Source organism: Meleagris gallopavo, chromosome 2, assembly GCF_905368555.1.
Source record: "Meleagris gallopavo chromosome 2, MGAL_WU_HG_1.1, whole genome shotgun sequence".
Lineage (NCBI taxonomy): Eukaryota > Metazoa > Chordata > Aves > Galliformes > Phasianidae > Meleagris > Meleagris gallopavo.
The window spans coordinates 3,824,735-3,847,670 of NC_139405.1; the positions used below are offsets into that span (position 1 = coordinate 3,824,735).

The 22,936-nt window shown below is 48.1% G+C and overlaps 2 protein-coding genes across 8 annotated transcripts in view; both read right to left on the reverse strand.

The window, feature by feature from the left end:
* Positions 1-2,021: 2,021 nt before the first annotated feature.
* On the reverse strand, positions 2,022-4,223 carry INSM1 (INSM transcriptional repressor 1). Its single transcript, XM_085218672.1, has one exon. It carries the CDS (start codon positions 3,742-3,744, stop codon positions 2,587-2,589), a length of 1,158 nt encoding a protein of 385 aa, XP_085074798.1. The 5' UTR covers positions 3,745-4,223; the 3' UTR covers positions 2,022-2,586.
* Positions 2,022-22,936, reverse strand: part of CFAP61 (cilia and flagella associated protein 61) — a 93,866-nt gene continuing 72,951 nt past the window's right edge. For 6 of the 7 annotated variants that reach the window (XM_085218665.1, XM_085218668.1, XM_085218664.1 and 3 more), the window contains 6 exons: positions 18,809-19,136; positions 18,103-18,194; positions 14,738-14,943; positions 5,387-5,477; positions 4,595-4,715; positions 2,022-2,220 (listed from right to left, as the gene is read on the reverse strand). In XM_085218665.1, coding sequence (XP_085074791.1) covers positions 2,195-2,220; positions 4,595-4,715; positions 5,387-5,477; positions 14,738-14,943; positions 18,103-18,194; positions 18,809-19,136 — 864 coding nt within the window. In that variant the 3' untranslated portion in view covers positions 2,022-2,194. The other variant, XM_085218669.1, reaches the window with a different exon arrangement.

Genomic DNA, 22,936 nt, shown 5'->3' on the forward strand with positions numbered 1-22,936 from the left:
GATATACATCAATTACACATGAAAATACCATTAATTGGATATGCACGCTGTATGATATTGCGTGCACCGTGTAACAGTATATATGATAAGCAACCTGATCTAGCGGGTGGCAACCATGGCCACAGCAGGGGGTTGGAACCAGGTGACCCTAACATTAACGCTAACCCCAAGTCCTAATCCTAAACCTCACCCATAACCCTAACCCTAACCTGGACCTGTGTTGCAACACCCGGTCCCAAGCTGTGACACTCAGTCTCGTGTCGCGATGCCTGCTCCTACATCACAACTCCCCAAGCACAGGGCCACGCATTGCCCAGCACTGCAGGATGCTGGCACACAGCAGGAATGTCCGACAGCCCCACAGCTGCTTTTCCACTCATTTAGAATCGGCGACAGCTTTTCAGCAGGTTGATGGGAAGGAAAGGAAGTCCGAAGGCAAAGTTCTGCGGGCCCATTTCTGGATGATTTTCTGCTTCCCACCTCCCTCCTTTCAGCAACCACTGCACCCAGTGCTGCTCCCAGTGAGCCCTCCCAGCCGGGCAGCCGACGGCTGTAGGAACGGCTGCTGGTCCCAGCATTGCTAAAAGAAACACGCTGAGCAGTGGCACAGCAGAGAATCTCAGCTATTCCCCCATCAGCCGCCCGTGCTGACGGCGCCGTGGGGAGAACTGCGCAGCGCATCGCCCACACAACACTGACGGTGTTGGAGCTGCATTTCTCAGCACCCTGAAGGTTCCCATAATTAACCTCCCCGCTTCTTTTCAGTTTGCAAACAGTCCATTTCAGACCATGTGTTCAGCTCTTTGTGAGCTCCAACAGGGGCCGGATCCAGCGTTCTGCAAAACAGGCCAACAGATCGGGCCATGCACACAGCACAGCCTCCGTACCTCTGCTCCCACTGCCTCAAAAATGGGAAATTGCCTTTCAGGTGGGATCAGCATTTTCTGATGCGCCCAAACCTGTTCTCTCCAGCTGAGCTGGGAGCCCTCAGCAGATTGATTTGTTAGCTGACAGGAGGCTTTGTTTGCACAGCGCCGGCCGCTCCTGGCTGCCGGGTGGTGAAGAGATGGCACCGGGAAAGAAACACCTGGTGCTCCCCGGGGCTGCGGGGCCACATTGTGTGGGGCTCATAAGGGGCAAACCCCGGTTTTGGGGGGGAATCTGTGGCAGAAACTCACTTCCCCAAACCCTAAAGTTGCCCCTCTCCGTGCTGCTCCCCAAGCACCAGCCCCTACCAGCACATCCCCCTGCATCCAGCACGGCAGCTGAGCTTTACCCCGACGTTTCCCTACCAACCACAGCAGTTGATCCGATTTTATCTCACTCCTACCAGATGAGGAACGCGTTTTCTTTGCTATTGGGAAGCCAGCAGCAGAACGAAGCAGCTGTTTTGGTTGGATGGTGCCACAGGATGGGATGCTGCCCCAAGACGGGTGGCCTTCAGGCCTCGCCGAAGGGCCTCAGTGCCCAGAAAGGTTACGGTACGGGCTCAGCTCCTTTTCTTTGAGGAGCTCCAGGATCGTGGCTGCCCAAGGAAAGCAGCACACGGCGGGCAGCCCCAGAGCAAAGCAAAACTCGGCAGCCCCATCCTTCCACCCGCATTTTGGGTGCTGCTGGGCCACGTTCTCCTCTGCAGATCATCAGCTATGACAGCTTCGCCCAGACCTGACGTCAGCCCCGGCAGGACGAGCTCGGTTTCCTAGGAAGCACAGCACGGCAGCCCGCTGTTTTCAGTGCTTTTTGGCACTTTTTAGCCCAACCCTACAAGGAAACCCAAACCAAAAAGCAACGACGGCAACTCTCTCTTTATCTCTTTCGCCCGCACAGCTGCTGCACACACACTCTACTCTCCCCAACAGCCGCAGCAAAGCTCAGTGAGGGCATCCCCTGCCCCACACCGTGGGACACAACGGCCTCGAGCACCTCCAAACCGAGCTGCCCCGCACTCCTTCCTTCTCCCACCCTCCACCACTCCATAAGGAAGGCAGCCGAGAGCGCAGCGGGCAGGCAGAAGGCAGGCGTGAATTGGAAAATACTTTTATTTGAATAGTAAATAATTATACAGTCGAAACAGTCCTATCGAAGCACTCTATAAATAGCTAACAGGTACGAAAATAATGTGTGTAGAAAAAGAGATTGCATCTAGGAGTGAGAGCTGTCGGCAGCGCGGGCGGACGGGTTAAGGTCACGTGGTTTATTTCCAGGTATAAAAGTTAAAACCTTTATAGAAAAAAAGAAGAAAAAAAAAAAAAGATCACAGTGAGATGGTGGGGCCGGGGGACGTGGGGAGGGGAGGGAATAAAAAAGCACGTTAGAGCATCTGCGATCAAATAATATCCATCTTCATCATTAATATAAATAAATAAGGAATAAATAATAACGCGAGGACTCGACCCAACATATACAGACGGCGCGGCGCGGGCACGGCACGAGTTAAGGCAGTTCTACGCGTCCCGGAGCGGAGCGAAGGCGCCGGCGCTGCGCCGACCGAACCCTCGCCTCTCCTTCGTCCTCGAGAGGAGCGGAGCGGAGCGCAACCCGAGCGGCGGGGAGGGACGGGGGGCGACGCGGGGCGCAGTCCGCGGCTCAGCAGTGCGGCCGCAGCGGCACCTGCAGCAGCACCACCTGCCTGTTCTCGGACGGGTGGCACTTGTTGATGTGCCGCGTGAGGCCGGGCGAGCTGTAGAAGGTGGCGGGGCAGTACTTGCAGGGGAAGAGCTGCGCGGCGTGCAGCAGCCGCAGGTGCCGCTCCTGGCTGCTCTTGCTGGGGAAGCTCTCCCCGCACACCGGACACGGCCGGGGCTCGGCGGGCTCCGCCGCGGGTTCGGGCGCCGGGCCGGGCGCGGCGGGGTGGCCCAGCAGGTGCTTCCTTAGGTAGGCCTGCCGCCGGAACCGGCGGGCGCAGCGCGGGCATTCGAACAGCCCCTCCTCGGAGCCCGCCTCCGAAGCGCCGCCGGGGCTCGGCGTGTCCCGCTCCGCCGCCGCCGCCGCCGCCTCCTTGGGGGGCTCCGCCGCCTCGGGGCCGCTCTTGGCGGGGGGCCGCGGTTTGTGCCAGCGGCGGTGCGAGGCGAGGTTGGCGGGGCAGGAGAACACCTTGTCGCACTCGGGGCAGCGGTACTCCACGCGGACGATGCGCGAGCAGCGGTGCTGCGCCAGCGCGAAGGGATCCCCGTACTCCTCCTTGCAGAGCTGGCAGATGAACTCGCCCAGCGGCCGCGCGCAGCCCCCGCGCCGCGCCGGCGCTTCCACCGGGCCCTCCTTGATGCGCAGCCCCAGCACCGGGGACGTGGTCACCTCGTCCTCGAAGGTCAGCTTGCGGATCGCCTTCGCCTTCTTGCCGGCCGCGGCCTTCTGCCGGCCGGGCTCGGCGGGACGCTTGGCGGCCGGAGCGCCGCCGCCGCCGCTGGGGTTGGGGGGCGGCCGGGCGGCCCAGAGCTTGAGCTCGGCGGGGCCGAGCAGCAGCGGGTCCATGCTGCTGGGCACGGCGGGCGCGGGGAACGACTCGGCCGAGACGGGCGAGCCCAGGCTGAAGCCGCGCTCCAGCAGCGCGTCGCGGCTGACGGGCCGCGTGGGGCTGCGCAGCGCCTGCACGGGGCCATCGGGCGTCCCGAATGGCACGGGAGGAGGAGGCGGCGGCGGGGGAGGAGGGGGAGGCGGCGGCGGAGCGGCGGGCGGAGGGGCGCGCACCCGGTAGGACACGGGCGTGGGCCGCCGGCTGCGCTTCACCAGGAAACCGCGGGGCATCTTCGGGCGGGCGGTCCGCGCCCGACGGCGGCGAGCGGCGCTCCCTCCCTCCTCCTGCCCGCCGCCGCCGCCGCCTTTAAGAGGGCCGGGGCCATTGTTCGGCCCGGCGGCGGCGGGCGCGGCCAATCAGCGGCGGCGGCGGGCGGGGCGGCGGCACCTGAGCCCCGCGGCCGGCACACGCCCGGCCCGCCCCCGGCACGCGTGGCCCTTTGTGCGCGCGGGGCCGCTCCGGGCGCCGGCCGCGCTCTTTCTTTCCCCGCTCGTGGCTCCGAAGGCGCGGGGCCGTGGCCGGCGGGCCGCGGGAGTCGCCGAGCGGGAGGCCGGGCCGCCACCTGTTAGCGCCGCGCCCGCTCCCCCGCCGCCGGTGCCCGCCCCGCGCCCCTTTGTCCCCCGGCCCCGCAGGTGGCGGCGCGGCGGGGGGGCGGCGAGCAGCCGGCGGGGACCCCCGCCCCGCGTCCCCCGTTCTCCTCCCCGCCCTTCCCCTCCCCCTCCCCTCCCCGTCCCCCGAGGGAGGCACGCGGGCGGCACGCGCTCGGCCCCCCCGAGCCCCCCGCGGCCGCCTTTGTGCCGGGCATTAGCATAAAGCTGCGCGGAGCCGGCACAAAGGGGCGGCGGGGGGGGCGGGGGGAGGAAGGAGGGGACAAAGAGAGGGGAGGGGGGCCGGGGGTCGGGAGCGCGGGGCGGGGCGGCCATTAGCATACAGCTGCGGGCACGCGCCGCCGCCCCCCCCCGCCGCGCCCCACGCGCGGACCCCCGACCCCCCCAACCCCCCAACCCCCACCCCACCTCAGCCCCGGGTCGGAGCGGCCGCGGCCGCCAGGCGGAGCTCGGCGCCCCGCTCCACGCTCACCTGCCGGCCGGCCGCGGGCGTACATGGGCAGCTGCGCGCCGTGCCGCAGCAGGTAGCGCACGGCCGGGAGAGCGAGCGGCGGCGGGACGGGGCTGTCCTCGGTCTGCCGCTCCGGAGGAACCTGCGGGGAAAGAGAGCCGGGAGTGGTTCGGGTGCGCCCGCGGGAGCGCTGCGCTTCCCTCCCATCCCCTCCCATCCTTCGGGCCCCTTTCGAGGAGCCGTTCTCGCAGCGGCCCTCCTGTAGTCGCCCACGGCCAGGAGTTCCGTGGGGTGTCAGCCACGGCCTGTGGTTCGATATGGTGGTTTGGGTTCGGAGCTGTGGGGCTGTATGGCTCTGTCTGCGGTGGAAGGCTGCAGGCAGCATCAGTGAGCATTTGATCCGTCTGTACTCGGGAAATTCACCGATGGCTGAGAAAAATCAGTTGCCATTCGTTCCCTATGGGGAGGTGCTGAGAAACCCGCTGCCCGCAGGCTCGCCTGAGACAGGTTTAGGTTGGCATTTGGTGTATTCCGATTAGGAAACACCAGGAAAGTGATAAGTGAAGAAATGAGGTGGGGATTTCTGGCAGGCCTCTTGTGCTGCGTGGGAAAACGGAGCGACTTCGTGGGAAGTTCTGCTGGCAAATCTGAAAACGCGGCAAAGACTGGGAGGGAGCGGCAGGGCAGCGGGTGTGGGATCTGTGCAGGAAATAGCTCAACAGGAGCGCAGAGCTTTGGGAGAAAGATGGGAGAAGGAACTGAAGTGAACAACACGGACAGATTACCCAAATGATGAAACGGCGTTTCTCTCACCTGCTCTGACAGCAGGATCTGGCGCAGCTCCTTCTGGAGATCGATAAAGCGGTCGTGATAGATGGCCATGGACCACGGCTCCCTGAAGTAGCTGGTTAAAAAAGAAGAAATTTAGTTATCTCGTGAACCTCTCATTAACCGCTAATAAAGTATTTACCTGCTTTTTCGCCTTTATAAATGACAGTTCTGGACCCATCAGGATCGTTTGTTCGTGAAATGCCTCTCGCAACAGCATGGCCAATCAATTCTTTTAATGGATGTTCCTGATGTACAGCCAGCTCCAGTAATTACATTTAAAGTGGCTTAATTCAGAGCTGTGGCAAGACCCAGTGAAGAATCCTGATTTTATCAGAATTTAAAAGCCCGAAGACCTGTAAAGAACGGTGTCTCCATTATCTGTCCTCATTTGAGAAAAGCAGATTGCAGGATTAACTGAACTGCTGCATAAACAAATTAAATTTGTGTAGACAATGACACAAATGTTGTTCATCATTAAGGTTTCTGGATTAATAAAGGCCAGAAAAACAGGCCACCGCAGTGTTGCAATATGTTCCTTGCAGCAATGTGCTGAGGCTCAGTGGTAGTTACTGATGCTGTTACAGACGCTGTAAGGTTGGATGTGAGATTTGCTTGAGCTGAGCTCTGCTTCAGGTACCTTTCTTTGAAGCATGACATACTTGTAAGGAGCGGGCAGCAGGAGAAGAGGATATTCCCCAAATATTTAATCAAAGTTCCATTTCAGAAGAAAAATCCTGTCCAACCCAAACCTTTAGCTCAGTGTTAGCATTAGAATGATCACACTGCGTTGTGTTTAAGTTGTTTACTGTGTCGCTGCTACCATCACCGGCACAGCACAACCAAAAAAACGTCCTTTTTTTGTGCACATCAGCATTCCCACATGTGGAGGTCCTTCCCTTCACCTGAAGAAGTGTGACCATCCGAGGCCATTCAAAGAAGTGCTTGGTGGAAACAATTCTCACTTCCTTTGCTGGCCCTGCATTTTCTTTCTTCCCCATTGGAATCACCTTTCTAAAGGAACACATGGTGCTTTGGAGGAAGCAGATCTGCATATGGCCCTTCACGTTTGTAATAATGAGAAAAGCCCATCTGAAGCCAAACCAACAAGTCGACTTTCCGAGGCTCGTTCTGAGTTTTATTGCCACTTCAGCAGCAGTCCCTCAGGGCAAGCCGGAGAAAGCTTGAAAGTATAATGCTCTTCAGTATACAAGCTGGAGCTGGCATGCTACCAACAGAGGCTCAAAGGCTCCTGGGCTATCATGAGAACGGCATCTGCCACATGTGTTTGCACCATTTAGTCTTTCATAACTTGCCAGAGTGATCAGGCTAAATATGTACAAGATGACAATGTTTGCCAGGAGCATAACGGGTTTTCAGACTCCTGGTCACTTCCTAACGGGGATCCCCTGCTGGCAGACTTTTATATCGGCGGAGGAGATCAGGGGAAGGAATTTGTAAGGAGATGGGATGAAATGGTCTCCTTTTGAAGACAATAAGTGACATCCTTTTTGTTGCTAGGAAGCTCCTCTTGCCTTTCACTGACAATCAGCGTTCTGCCTCATTTGTGATGTACAGCCTATACGAGATGAAAGGGAAGGAGAAAAATATTTAGTGGCATCCTTTACAAAAGACAGGGGATCTTCCTCTCGCGAAGGGATACAGCAGAACAAAAAATGGATCAAGTTGGCCATTGCTAGCAAGCAGAAATGGAGTACGCGTGGAAATGCTTTCAGTCTGAAAGCTCCATTCTCCACTCTCCGTTTCATTTGCAGCTGCACACCTTTTGTCTCCCGGGGTCCATTCTGAAGCTGCCACACTCCGGTGATGGGGGAACCGGCCCCGACCTCCGGCCGTGCTCCCATCCTAAGGCAGGTGCAGCAGAGGGAGGACACATACGAAGAGCAGGGAATTCCAATGCCAGGGAGTGTGGAGAGGAAACTACTGAGATGGGTTGGGATGGAGCACACTAGAAGAACTGTCCCGTTTTGCCAAGTAAAGAGAAGATGCATCAATCTAGGGCTGGAAATTGGTGATGTTTCCTAATTTTACTAGCTTGCAGCTGTTGTTAACCTCTTATCAAACTGCTCTTTACACTTTCGAAATTCTGTGCTTTTAAAAGGAGGCATAAAAACATTGCGTTCTGCTCTGAGAGAAAATTATTGCTGACCCCGAGGAAAGGTCTATTGCATTTCTGCACACAAGACTATCCCACGTGTAATGCATTATGAAAAACAATTAAAAGGAAATTAAACCTGACTCACATCAGCAAATACACTGTGTAGAATGGTACGATCACGCCTCTGTAATTACTCGTTTATGACTTCAGAGCTCAGTCATTCATAATAGCTTGTGTAATTATTAATATGTATCAGCAGTGTTGGACCACAGATCGGTGTGGTAGAATTCAGCTGACCAGCCTTTACTGATTTGGATGTGGGGTTTCTCGTTTGCAAGTCAGCTGCACCTTAGAAACCATAGTAATATATAAAAAAGGAAAGTCACTTAAAAGGTTCTACCATTTACACTGATTTGCTATCAAAGCACAGCTTTACCAGGGTACCTCGGGGTCAGCATTTAATTCCAATATGAAAAATAGCTGTTAGTGCTTTGATATCCCTTCACATGTTCCTTTCTCCTTACGCTGTCCCTCTTTTCATTAAAAGCACATGTTTTTTCCTCTAATTAGGCTGCCAAGTGTACTGAGCAGCATTAGCCCCTCTCAGCCCTGCTCGCTACCTGCCACATTTTCTCTCTGCTTTTTTTCATCCCTGCAGAAAATAAGTCTCACTGTCTGCAGGATGAACAAAAGCCTAAGGTGGAATCCCTTCAATGTGATCTCAGTGTGCTAATGGTGTGGGACGTGGCCAACCCCAAAAAGCACTGCGTTGTAGTATTTCTCTTAATGAACAATCACCCTTCATTTTTGAAAGTCCTTTTTAAAGCCAGCCTATGTATGGAGCACGTATTTCATGCTTAATCGATGATTATTCCAGGCTGCAATAAAAATATGTCCTCACTTCGTCCTTTGAAAAATAGTACTGCACACATTGAATGCTCTTTTCCTTTTTCTTCAGTTATGTTGTGAGGTGCATTAGAGTTGAGTCATTAAACAGTGCAGTGTGGTTGCTTCTGCTTAAGCCCTCATTAATGACAGTGATCAGTAAATCACTTTTAGCCTCATGTAAAGAGGACTATGATGTGTGAACTGAACTTAAGCAGAAAAAGCCAAGTGGGGAGGTGGCACTGAGGGATGCGGTCAGTGGGCATGGTGGGGATGGGTTGGTGGTTGGACTGGATGATCCTAGTCTTTTCCACCTTAATGATTCTATGATTCTACACATTAGCAAACATTTCAGACCAGCAGGAGTGGAAGAACATCCACACTAAACATGTTTTGAGATTTTTGCTGATCTCACTTGGACCACCTCTCACATAGTCCTATAGACAGGACACCAGAGTGCTGCTGGGGTTCATCTGAAAGACACTCAGCCTGTGTATGCTGAGATGGCTCTGGGATGCAGATTAAAGCAGAGTGAGTGCAGATGGCTAAAACACATTTCTGTAAGAACTAAATATAAATGCAGTATCAATAGAGCACTTTGTACCCTGTGTTTTGTGTTACTCAAAGCACTTTGCCACATCAATGCATTAGTCTACCACCATGCTTTACAATCTGTTGAATACCAGAAGTGCTTAATGTACAGCAGTTTACTAACTTCAGCATTACACGTAGAGTAAATGTGGTGAATAGAATCATCACAGAATCACAGAATGGCTGGGTTGGAAGGGACCTCAAAGCCCCCCCAGTTCCAACCCCTGCCGTGGGCTGGTTGCCCCCCACCAGCTCAGGCTGCCCAGGGCCCATCCAACCAGGCCTTGAGTAGCAACAAGAAAAGACTTCTGAAAAAGGATGGCTAAGCAACACAGCGCTTCAGAGGGTGCCTTTTAGAAACTGACCAGCTTAATCGTGCTGCCTCTACCAGGATTATGTATCACTGGCAGCCCAAACACACGTTGTTTCCTTCAGCACCGCGGCCTTTGCTGCACTCTCTGTCATGCAGTAGTGGTGCTCCTTTCCTCAGCAGCACTGTCCCTTCCTTGTTAACCCACATTTTCTGCAGGTCATAACTAAAAGACAAGTTCATTAATACAGTATTACAAATTTGGCATTCATTAATGCCAAATGAAGCCTATACGAAGCGCTTCTATCTCATCCTAAAGGCACCATGCCACTGAGCATCCATTTGGAGCCTCTCCAATGATCTGCTTTGTACTCCAAATGCAGTAGAGGGATATTCCACTGCTCCGCAGACACGTTCCATAACTCAGCAACTGCCTTACAGGAGAATATAAAAGGGTATGACTGGTTGGTTGCATTCCCCCTTTGGGAAGCAAGTGTGGAGCACTGGTGACCAAAACCAAACCCACAAGCTTGAAATTAAAGAATATTTTGGAAGTTTTTCCATATCTCCTTCTTTTATCTGCTGCTGCAGTGGTGGGAGGGATTGGAAGGCTTTCAGAGAGTGTGGTACAGGGAACACTGGTATTAAACCTACTGGAATTTATGTTCTTTTCCATTCAAGAAAAATTTTCCTTATCAGGAAAGAGCCTTGCTCTCAGGTGCTTAAATTCCATTTGAGCCTTTTCAAGATGCAATCTTATAGGGAATCAATAAAAACTACGGAAACTTCTTCCTGAAGTGGATTCCAAATCTAGGGAGTAACGCTGTTAAACAGTCAAGGACATAAAAGGTCCGTACACAGAACTCTCAGCTTTAGAATACTGCATCTTCGGTTCCTATGGCTGTGCCTGCCCTGATAAGGGCATCTTAGCACTTCCCTGCTCAGGGACGCTGGGCTGCAGCCTTCTGGTAGTGTAGGGATAAGGGAGGAGACTTCTGTTGCTGCCCTGGGCCCTGCCAACTTGCCCAGCAGACCTTGGCATCCCATAAAGCAGCCAGGGGGGCTGAAGTGCATCCCCTTGTGATGCAGTTGGTACAGCCAGCTGTCTGACTGGTTGTGATCATCTTCTGGCTTAATGGCCTATTTTCTCAGCTGCTGTTTGCACAGCTACAAACAAAAACATTGGCTCTTAATCTCATGTTTAGCTAAGGAACAGTTTGGGCTGCTCAGATACTCCTCTACACGGAGCTGTGGTACCTAACACATGGTAGAGTCAGGCTGCAGGAGCAAAGCTATAGGCAATTGTTATGACCCTGGTAGCACTTTTTTTAGCTAAGTGACTATGGAACTACAGTCAGATGATTTTATGCTGTTTTTCCACTTATTTCTTGCTAGGTTCGTATATTCACAACCTTAAGTCTTTAAGGGTGGCAGTCTGTGAACCCACACAAGCAATATTGTGGTGACCGGGGGTAGTAGCAGTGGCCTTACAGATTAGGGGGTCTGGCATGGGATGGGTATGGGGCAGCATCACTGCAGGACCCTCCAGCAGAGGAAATGGAGAAGTGATCTTCATTGTCCATGGGGTCGTGGGGCACATTCTGCAGCTTTTAACAGTGTTGAACTCCTACTGAAATCAATGGAACTTTTCTCTCAATGCAAGGAAATATAATTTCTCTCCTTATTACCATTAGCGACAATTTAAGGCAAGGGTCACTCCTTGCAGTTAGCTGAATCTTGAGGGCCTGTTGTTAATGCTAATTTGAGAATGGCAACTGGCCCACTGTGGTCAGGAAATCCGGTATCATGGGGTTAACCTTCAGCCTTTATACCAAACACAAATCAGTGAGGAAATGCATTGCTAGGCGCAGTTTCTAATTATTTAAAAGACAATTTGCATGCTACATAGAAATAAATTGGCTCTCAGGTGACAGCTGTTGCATGGTGTCTTTCCCCAAAATACAGGCAGAAAGATGGGAGGAGGGAATGAATGTTTCAAACTGGCAAGTTCATAAGCTTAACTAACAAACTGCAACATTTTCAGTTTTGTTATTTTTTTCTTCACTAAGGGCACTTTATATCTTGATAGAAAATACTGTGAGTACAGGTGTAACGTGTAGTAGTATGTAGTTGTTTCTTTTTCTCCCCAAAGAAATTCAGCCTTTGCAGTCAGTGATGTAAGGTCATTATAGACCATGGGAATATCATCACCCAAAATGCTTTTTCTTCTTTTTATTACATGCAGAGAAATCACCGAATGCATTTTTTATTGTTCCATGCCAAAGGAACACCAGACACCACTTTCCAAGAAGCATCAAGATGATCTCCATCTCACAAGAGATGCCCAAACATTTTTCACTGTAATGATTTTCTAATGGACAGTCTTCCAACTACATTTGACATTCTATATTGTTGCATACTGTACATATATACGTACACTATATTGTATGGAATATAGTACTGTATTACACAGGACCTTGCCCAGCACCAGGTCCTGTTGTGCTCCCGGGACTTTTGGCCACTAAACGGTGCTGGCCAAGAGCAGAGAAGATCCAACCAGCCTTCTTCAGGAGATGATGGCCACTCCATTGAGCATCTGGGGCATCTGCTAAAGCTGCCCTTCTTGTCACTATCATGTTGACCAGCCTGCCTCATCCTTTTAGCAGATCATCACTGGAATCTCCATCTCTCTTGAGATTTTTTAAGAATCTTTGTGGATGTTTAGAAATTGATCTTACTTGTAATCCCCAATGAGCTTGCACGCTCCGCAGGGATGCTATCACGATCACGGCAGCAGGGGAGGCTGATAAATTCCTAATTGCTCTCATGAAGAACTAAGCTGTTCATTCAGAAAGCTTTATGTCTCATTTGTTCAAAATCTGTGTGGCTATCATGTGTAGGCAGGTGCAGCTGCACTGAGGTCCTTGGGCACATACAGCACATACAGCAACAAAGTGTAAGGGAGCAAATGATGCTTTGTCTGGAAAATACTGGCACTGGTGAGGCCGCACCTCGAGTGCTGCGCTCAGTGCTGGGCCCTCACTGCAAGAAAGACACCGAGGGCCTGCAGCGTGTCCAGAGAAGGGCAGCGGGGCTGTGAGGGGTCTGGGGCACAAATGTGGTGGGGAGCAGCTGAGGGAACTGGAGATGGTCAGTCTGTAGAAGAGAAGGCTCAGGGGAGACCTCGTGGCTCTCTGCAATGACCTGAAAGGAGGCTGTGTGAGGCAGGGTCGGCCTCTGCTCCCAGGGAACGGCCGTAGGACGAGAGGGGATGGCCTCACGTTGTGCCAGGGGAGGTTCGGGTTGGCTGTTAGGAACGATTCCTTCTCCAGAAGTGATTCTGCACTGCCACAGCTGCCCAGGGAGCAGTGGGGTCACCTGGGGGTGTCCCAGAGCCGTGGGGATGTGGCACTGAGGGACGTGGGCAGTGGGCAGTACTGGTGGAAGGTGGACAGTTGGACTGGATGATCTTAGTGGTCTTTTCAAGTGTTAATGATTCTGTGATTCTAAATCTCTGACAGCATTTGTGGTTCACTTTAAATATTAGCTCACAGATGTGCTTGCATATTGTAATACCGTGAGAAAGACTGATACCTTGCCACAACCTGAATATTGAGTTTCTTCCAGTGCTCAAAATATGTTAGCTGATCAGCACCAGCTGTGACAAGAAAATTATCTGCCATCTTAGCCCATATGTCATACAATTGTGTCACCTCCCTTCAATTTCTATTTAACACCTACTGACAGTAATACCGTTTCTGTGAACTTTACGTTTGCTCTGCGCCGTTCCTCTCTCGTAAAACAAAATCAACATTTTCTGTAAATCAGTGTGCCTCTCAGCAGAGGCATATTGGATTTCCTGAAGTGAAATCTGTAAAGAAGCATTTTTGTCCAAGAAAATTTTAAACTGCATTGTCAAGTTTGCATTCATCCCATCTTCCTATACAAGATGAGGAATAAAAAGAAATGAAGAAATAGGAAACATTTACAATGAAGAGAGATGGCAGGGATAGGGCTGTAAAACATCAGCTCACCCAGCCTCGGTGACGTACCACGTCCTTTTCAGGGGAGCTCGCCCTTTGAGCCGACAGCTGATACCACTGTTCTCAAAACACAGCATACAAACCAATCCTTTGTCATTAAGTGAAAGGCTTGATAGGATTCCCTCCCTCCCCCTGTTTCAGCAGACATTCTCATTTCTCTGTCCTCAGCCACATACAATGCCTTATCCATATTCTGGCAGAGCTTTTTGACACTGAACCAGCAGAAGGGCAAAACCTAGAGAAAGAGGCACGGGAATTTTGAGGCTCCTAACTCACTGTCTCAAGGTACCAGCTTCTTCATTCCTACAGAGCCATGTAACTATCAGCACATCAATGCAACTTAAACCTTCTGAGGAGTTTGATATCAATCTACAAATTCCCCCTTTTTTTTTTGGATTAGCAAAGTGCTATGCTTTTTTTTTTTTTTTCCTTGGACCACAACACATCCTTTACATCATAATGAAACATTATCTAAATAATATTGGTCAGTCTGAAAATTATAGTGCCTTTCTTCAAATCAGCTATAACCAAATCAAGCCCAGAGACTTTTAAGGCAGCTTTTGAACAGTTTTGTATCGTGATGAAAATTTCCTGTTTGGTTTTCTCTCTCTAAAGCAGTTTATGGAATGCAGTGCTTCACTTTTCTATCTGATAATTCATGCTCCCAAGTCAACATTTGTGAGGGATTTTTTTCCAAATGAAAATCAGACTAAGATGCATCAGCAGGTTCTCTACCACCTACTTCAATTACATGCTCAAAGAATTCTATCACATGAATGAAACTCAGAAGTTTTTTTTGCCAAACCCGAACTCGGAAGCACTGATTTTATCTAAGGCTTACGGAATAAACCAAGTTTGAGTTTTCAGGCCATGTATCTTTCAAGGTATGAAATCCTGCAGAAGTAGCAGAAGATTAAGTTTAGAGGCAAGCTAAAGAGTGTGACTGACATCATCTGTGATTTAGAACCTCCCTGGAAACATTTGGCTTGAAAATTTGATGTAAAGTCATTAATACACTGCCTTTGGAAAGTGACTTTTGAATATGAGTTCCTAGTAAATTAATCAGTTAATTAAAAAAAAAAAGATTCTTCAAATTCAGTTTAATGAGTTAAGCCTGCTGACTATGCTAAGCAGAAGTTACAATGATACTGAAATGTTCTTTCAGATGAAAGCTATTCAAGCAAATCACATCTCATTTTCTAAATAGATCTCAGAGACACAGTTCTTTCTAGGAAGGTCTTCAGGACTTGCATCATCAGTGATAGTTTTGCCAAATAATTGAAAAGATGTTTTAAAATCTATCTTGAGTTCCAAGGGAAAATAACTAGAAGATAAAGCGTAGTAAAAGAAAACCAGAAATTTTATGCAGAGTGCTAACTATGTCTTACCTGTAAAGGTCTGTGATCTGCCCTTCATTCCAGCGATAAAAAAGATCATTGAGAAGACGCTCATGCTGTCCATACAAGCAAATGTAGTTGGAAGCAGGAAAGGGCTCCTTTGAAAAGCAGGTGATGCTGTCTACCATACTGTATTTGTTGATGTGCATTCTGAAATAATTCCCATCTCTTGCTTTTCCGGTTACAATCTCTGTTCCCTGGAACAGGAAATAAAAGGAAAGCTGGAGAGATGGAGTTATTACGTGGCCTGGCATATGGCCAGCACCAGCTAAGGTTTTCTTTCTGATATTTGCCATTTCTCAAAATCCCAAACCTTTCAAACCAAGAATATCCGTTCCTTGTAACACAGTTTATACAACAAGGTCCCATGCTTTGGACACAAAGGTTTTCTGTATGGTTTAGACCTTGGCTAGCTGCATAGAAGCTGTGAAGCATACAACTGAGAGGACAGCACAGGCTTTGGTTGCCCATGCCTGTGTGGCATTTGAGGCACCTAAGGATATCTGAGACATTCAGACCACATTGGCAGTTATGACACAGGACACATGGAAGACTTGTGACCTTATGGAGCAGCAGCTGGAGGCCAGGAGGGGCAACACTTAGATGCCTGTGTTTAGGCAACTGAATGGAACCCTGTTCACCCTCATTTATTATATGGTGTCTATATGACTGCATATACCTGGCTTATCATAACTCAGTCTAAGATAACATCCTAATGAACAAAGAACACACTGCTATACTCTCTCCAGATTTAAAAGTATAGCCATATATATGTGTGTATACGGGCAGTATATGTGCAGAGTCCAAATTTATGGCACACTGTGGAAGCTCTATGACTGTAGTTGATAGTAACACATTACTCAGTTACAAGCAAGCTTCAGTGTTATACACAATGTTGTCACACACCAATCAAACATTTTGGGCTTTGTAGAGAAGTGTTTGAGTAGTCCAAGGTGTGATGTATTGGAACAGTCTGCCAGCAATAAAAATTACCACCGAGATAGACTCTGCCCTGTTCTAAAACAGAACTTTAAATTTTATAAATGGCCACCCACTAAGCAGGGCTCCACCTCTTCAGGCGTTTCCTTCAGGCCCATGTTTTACACTTTTTGTTTCTGTTTGGAGTTGTTTCCATTGACTCCCTCTTGCCAGTTTAAAGAGGGTTGCTGACTGTTGCTAACACTATAATAGTGGCCCTGAGTGACAGTTTATGGGCACGGTGGTAATGGGTTGACAGTTGGACTGGATGATCTTAGAGGTCTTTTCCAACCTTAGTGATTCTATGATAATATCCAGAAAAGAATAGTAGTGTTGGATGGTTATGGTCAAACAGTAGCATTTAGTTTCAGCGAGTTAAATCAATTACTTAATAAAAGACAAAAATGTAAAAATGTGTCTCAAACCAAACATTGCAGTGGGATGATCAAATAGCTTGAGGCTATTTTCTAATGCTGTATTCGTGTTTCAGTTTGATTCATCTTTAAACCTGTTGCTAGGCTGCAGTAACCTTTGTTATTTCCGTATCTCTCAGCTAATCCATTTCGCTAGCTTCACTTACTACTTTCCTAGGAAATTATTTTAGGATTTACATGAAGGAGTAGCTTTAAAGGTATTCCATTTTCAGACAATGGGAAATGGAAGGTAGAGCAAGAGAATCCTTCTCACATTCTAGCAGTTTGGTGTGACAAAAATCAATGTTTCCTCTCTCTAACAGTTCCATTTGGCTCCTAATATGAGCTGCTTTGGACAGCTCATGTTGGATCTGCGAAGCTGGAAAACAAAGTGAGCCATGCTTTGATCTCCACTCCCTCAGCCACCCAAAAGCATGGACTTCATTGTAAAATATTTCTTTCTACGGACTACTGCTATCTAAGTTTTAAAATGAACATCAGCCTAGTCTTTTGAAAGACACTCTGTAACACTCTGTACTATATACTATATGGCCTTGGGGTGGAAATCTCTGAGGAAAAAGGTATAATCTGTATGAAATAGAGGCTTGACTAGGTGCATGGCCCTTTCTGGTTTTAAAATATGTGAATCTAGACTTCTTGTTTCATAAATAGATTCCCCAGGAAGAAAAGCATCTCTGCATTTGTGTCACAGGAAAATCTCCTGTGTAACTTAAGTATGTCAAGTGCTTCCCTCTTTTCTGCTCAGAGAACGAAGACTCTTACTGTAGCACTGTTTTCTAGCAGCAAAGTACAGAGCATCCCTTCTGCAAATTATTCTTTTCCTACTAATATAGAAATCAGCAGAGTTCCACTGATAGACTGTGATGTTTTGTTGTCTGTATGCATTCATGGCATCTTATTGCAGGGAGGAAAGAGTGAGATTTCAGTGATGCTCATGCTATTCTATCTCCTGTTTATAAAAATTATGTATCTCTTGAGAAAGCCAAATATCTGAAAGGATGGAAATGAACATCTAAGAGGTCCAGCTTTTGTGCTGTTCACCAGCTGTTCACCTGCTTTATATGATACATCCTGGCTTAGCAGACTCTGGATTAGTTCTTATGCACATATCACCACTATCTTGATACATGTTAACTATATACTAAGAATTTCAGAAGCAATGTATTCCATCAAGAAAAATCAAGAGAAAAAAAGTCATCCTGTTGTGGATGCCCCATCCCTGCAGGCATTCAAGGCCAGGCTGGATGTGGCTCTGGGCAGCCTGGTCTGCTGGTTGGCGACCCTGCACACAGCAGGGGGTTGGAAGCAGATGAGCATTGTGGTCCTTTGCAACCCAGGCATTCTGTGATTCTATGAAAAAGTCAGCGCTGAAGAAAAACAAACATTGTAGCATCCCAACAGCGTGCTGAGAGAAATGAGTCTGGAGGCAGATGGGCTCCATTCCGAGCCACCAATTCTGACAAAGGTGTCAAGGAGTTGAGCTGCAGTGCCACATCAGGGAGCTGTCTGAATCTGAACTGCTCCAAATAGTGAGAAAGAGCTCAGAGCATTAAGGCTCAATGACTATTTCTGCCTTCAAGGACAAATAAACCCCTAGGTTTTGGTTGATTTCATGGCAAAAGAAGTAAGAACTGCAGTAAAATTGATCAGATATTCATATTCTACGTCTGAAACATTTACACTGAAATAAATACCATTTACATTGAAATAAATTAATAATTGAATTAAATAATCACAGATTGTGGTTTGTTACATTATAGACTTTACTGATGACTCCCAGCTCCAGAAGGGAGCTAAATACATACTTAAACCCATCCTTACTCTATTTATTTATTTTTAATATACATGGTATCTTATACATGTTCCTGAATAGGAGCATTTTTCCAACAGAGGTAAAAGAAAAAAAAAAAAAAAAAGAAGGAAAAGGTAAATAACATAACTTACGTGATCAGACAGTGCAAGTACTAAGTCCAAGCGGATGGGGACTTCTGGTTTGGATATGTGCAAGTAATTACAGCCTCTGGGAAGAACACCTCCTGCCACAAATGAAAAGATGAGGTTTACTCAGTTGTAAACAAAACCAAAGTATTTCTCACTCTCCTAAATATATATTTTAACTAAGTGGCTAAAGAGGAAAAATTATTTGGTTTTGTGGCCTCACGTTCTGTAGTACTGTTACACATGGTGGTGCAACAGCCACATGAAAGCGTAACTTTGTGTATTATTAGGAAAAAACCTTCAGCATAAGTCTTTTTTTTCTCCTCAACTCCTAGTCAGGACTATGGAGCTAAAGACAGGTGAAGAACGGTAAGTATTGGGGTATATTTAATATTTAATATACAACTCTTGTAAATAGTTCATCCCACCTGAGATACCTCTCAACAGACAGCATCAGTCATTTTTTCAGGATGCTGCTGTTCCCCTCACTTGAAAATAGAAGTCTAGCACAGATTAGGCAGAGCTTTTAAATGTCTTGAGCTAGGTGATGACAAGGAGAAATGGATCCTTCCATGCACAAACTATACAGGGAGCTCTGATGACTTCACTGCCATTAGGCAGCTACTGAAGTGAAATGGACCTACCTGCACTACATAACAGCAAAAAGACCAGTGAGGGTATGAAAGTATGACTGAACTCCATTTTCACATACCTTGAATTTTACATCCCTTATACATGGGGATGAGGCTATCCGTGCCTTCTGATGGCTTCGAAAAGGGCTGAGGGGTTGGATCAAAGAGACTCAACATAGATGCAGCAAGTTCAAAGCCAATCTCCCTTGAATTGAAGTTGCTGTGTGTCCATTCATCTGCATAATATCTCCTGGAGTACTTTGTTAAAGGACCTGCAGCCCTGATACTGACATCATTAGTGTGGAATTCAGTATCAATCACAAGCTTTCCGTCAAAAACAAGGCAAGCATCATTAATTGCCTTGAAGGTCTCATAATCCACTCTCTTGTAGGCAAAGCTGAAAAATGCCTAAGAAGAAATGTAAGCAAGCGCAGGTTATTAAGCATTAGTTACTGACTAATTTCATAAATAAAACCCTATGCTTCATTCTGAATGTTATTTATTTCAGAAAACAAGAACATGAAATACAGTTTGATTTTATTCAGACAGATAAATCCTTCTGATCCAATATTTATAGCTCCGAGAATGAAAGCTATAAATATTGGATTAGAAGGGGAGAATTACTAAACCAGACTCATTTTCTTCTGGTTAAGTAGATGAATTTTATTTCAAAAACTCTAATGTTACGTATGTCAAATAGCCACAGTGGATGCGCACGTTTTAGCATTGAATTCTTTATAAAGTTGTTTTTCTTCTTTCAAATGCTGAAGCTAGATTGAAAAACTAAGTAATGGAAAAAGTACAACATACTTTGTATTTTAGCAGGATAACCATATGTTACAAATATTTTTCAAACTGTTATGCCTAACTGTTTACCAGCAAACTGTGCTACCATGGCTACTGGCACAGAGATATTCAATGAAATCGAAAGATACGACATTCAAATTGTTCAGAAGAGATGTCATGCGCATCCAAAATATTGAATTGAAGCCAGTGGAAGCAGTGGAGGCCAAGAAGATTGTGAGAGGTATTAAGAGATTGAGTATTTACATGAAAAGGAAAGCATTCACATTTATTATGCTTCAAATTTTGTAGAGTGCATTCAAACTCTGCCAGGACCAAAACACATCTCTTAACTATTCCAGACCTGGATAATGGTTGCTTTAGGAGGCAGATTGCTCAGCACATCCTTACTGCTCTCAGACATATGGCACAGGTGTGGATGGACATCAAACGGACCCATTGATCAGCTGGGACAGCCCAGAGGAGACTCTGTCTAAATTAAATCCTTGGTCCATTTGGCAGGCCATTTCTGAAGCTGGTCATAAACAGAGCTGATGGATATTCAGCACATTTTAGTTTGTGGAACGAAAAGAGACACGACTTCCATTCTTTGTAAACACCAGCTCGCTGTCCTACTGCTCAGCTTATAGAAGTGGCCCTGAGGTAGGGATTTATCCAGAGCAGCAGCTACCGAGGCCGTGAGCTCGCCTTCCCCACAGGAGATTTCAAGGGCATTGAAAGAAAATAGCCTTAAATCCCTAAATTCCTCCTCTAGGTCTCAAAGAAAAAGCTAGTGATAATTCCCTCCTTTTGTCCTCCTGTGGCATCTGCCTACACCCTCTCCTGGGACGCCAGCGAGCAGATGAGCCCTCCAGTCCCCCAAATGGGAGCTGAGGCAGCACTGCTATGTCAGGCAGCACAAAGCAGGCATGCTGGAAGCAGTCTCATCTGAGACGTGAGGTGCTGGCATGGAGCAGATGTGCACGCAGCACGTCCTGCAAAATGTACTGGATGCCCAAGGAGCTGCTTTGAAACGCAACGTGGGGCGAGAGAGAAGGCTGTGGGGTGTGCTAGCCCCCCTCCTTCTGTCTGCACGTTCTGCCCAGGCTCTGCATCAATAACAGCAGGTTTCAAACCCAGTTAGAATTGTGCACCATTGCTGGTGCAGAAGGAATGAGGTGCAGGGAAGCAAGGCTGGGTCGCTGCAGCTGGAGCTGGGGCACGAATCCAGCCAAGCTCTACCCCACGCCTCCACCTCTGACACAAAGCATCAGAGACAACAGAAGTGCAAGAAGCTGCAAGCAGGTCTTCACAGGTGGTTCTTACAAAGGATAAACCGATAGCTGGCTGGTCCCCAAAATAGTATAAAAGAAGGGCAGAGAGTGGGTACTGAGGGTTAAAAGTGGTAAGAATGACAAGATATGCTTTGAACAAGATCAGATAGTCTGCAAAGGGAACAGATGAAGACTGACCATCTTGTTGCTGCAATATATATTGTGGAGCTCCAGAGCCTTTAAAAGGAGCTTTCCCCTTCATCAGTGCCCTCAGCTTTTAAAATGATTACACGACAACAAATGCTCCTGTCCAGCACCAAGAAATATTACTGCACAAGCTGACAAAAGGGTGAAAGAAGTCATCAGATGAGCGTGCATTACCTTAGTGCCTTCATCTTGAACAGCCTGGGATATACATCAGAGTAAGCAGCGTCAGTAATCTGTCTGTTGTTTATAGGCAGCCTCGGGGAGGCTGTGGTTGTGACCCAGGTAAAGGTATTACCCAATTAGACCACCAAGGAGCTGTGGACTGAATGCAAGCATCAGATGCTCATGGCTGGGAGGAAAGGCACAGGAGTGGGAAGCCAAGAATCACAGAATCATTAAGGTTAGAAAAAACCACTAAGATATCTAGTCCAACCCATCCCCACCATGCCCACTAAGCCACTGGTTAGGTAGGCAGTAGCAGAGGAGCCATAGGCTCTGTGTTTTTTTTGTATATAAACCAGGTAATGAGCACTGCATAGTTAATGCCTTACCATCTAGTAGATCCCAAAGCAGGGAAGCTCTGCCTGGTGTCCTGCCTGCTGACAGGGAGTGGAGGGAGGGGACTGCTGCAGCCTCCAGGCTGGGAGCCATCTGTCAGCCTGGGAGGGGAGGGAGGGAGGAAGGCTGCTGCCTTCAGGAAAGAGATTTTCTCCTGTTGTTTTTCTCCTGCAGGACCCAACAAATTAAGACCCTAAAAACTGCCAATCAACAGTTGATAATGGCTCAAATCCCAAAAGGTCCAGCGTGGCTGTAGGACTGATTCCTGCACAGCCTGCTTCTAGTGGAGGCTGTTCTGGACCTCCCGTCCTCCTTGGAGCTCATCCTTCCAGGTGGCTGGGGGCCTTGCAAGGCAGCTGAGCTGGATTTGTAGAACAGAGAGATCCTGGCATCATAAGGGACTGCACATCCCTCATCTTTGAGGCCATGAAGGATAGGCAAGCAGCACAAAAGAGCAAGAGAAACAAATCAGAAGATAATGAGAGTCTTGAAAGAATTGGACAGGCCACATGGGAAAAGGAGAAGAGGTATGGGTTTGTGAATGGATATTAAAGTTACAGGAACCAGATTCACATATCCATGGAACAATAAAAATAGGGATTTCAGGGAAGGAAGGGACAAAATGAAGTGCTGTGTACGAGGGCAGAGCAAAAGGAATGTCACTGCTGACGTGGTGACCAAAGCCATGTGACAACCAGTGGATGAAAGACTTACGCAAGGTCTTTACCTCCTTTAGGAAGGGCTTAGCGATCTCCACATTGAAAAGAAAAGGACTAGGAAAAAAAAAACAAACCTACAGTGTGTGACTTTCCAGCTCAGGGGAGCTGTCTGAGAGTAGCACATGGTCCTTCCTTCCCAGATCTACAGCCCTTATTACACAGAGGAGCAGCCAGTGCAGTGAGGATGTGCTGCGAGGGCCATAGGGCTTCCCGTGGACACACGTTTTGAAATGACTCTACCAGAGGCTCACTCAGATCAGCCCAGTGATGAAAACCAGCACTAGTTTCCCCATTAGGAAAGGTTAAAAACTGTCCCATATCTCACAGGAGCACCATACGTGTGAGTGCGTGTGTAATTTACCTAGATAAGCTATCAATACTGTAGATAAACAAAAATACAGTCAGTAATGCGGAGGGAGAAAAATCTGTTTAAAATGTATTTCAGTAAATACGTAGTAGGCCTCGATCCTAACACTCTTGGCTGCTAGTTTGATTTAATGAAATCTTAATCGTATGCACATAACTATAGACAGGAGTTACTGTACACATTTAAATAATAAAAGGATTTCTAAAATGATGTAGAAAATGAATTAAGAGCATTTGTCACTCAACAGCAAGCAACTGCTGGTGAGTCGGCTGACTAAAATACATTTAAATCCAAATCAGT

What these genes read in the sequence shown, in the direction of transcription:
- INSM1 (XM_085218672.1), bottom strand. Translation starts at nt 3,744, where the DNA reads ATGCCCCGCGGTTTCCTGGTGAAGCGCAGCCGGCGGCCCACGCCCGTG.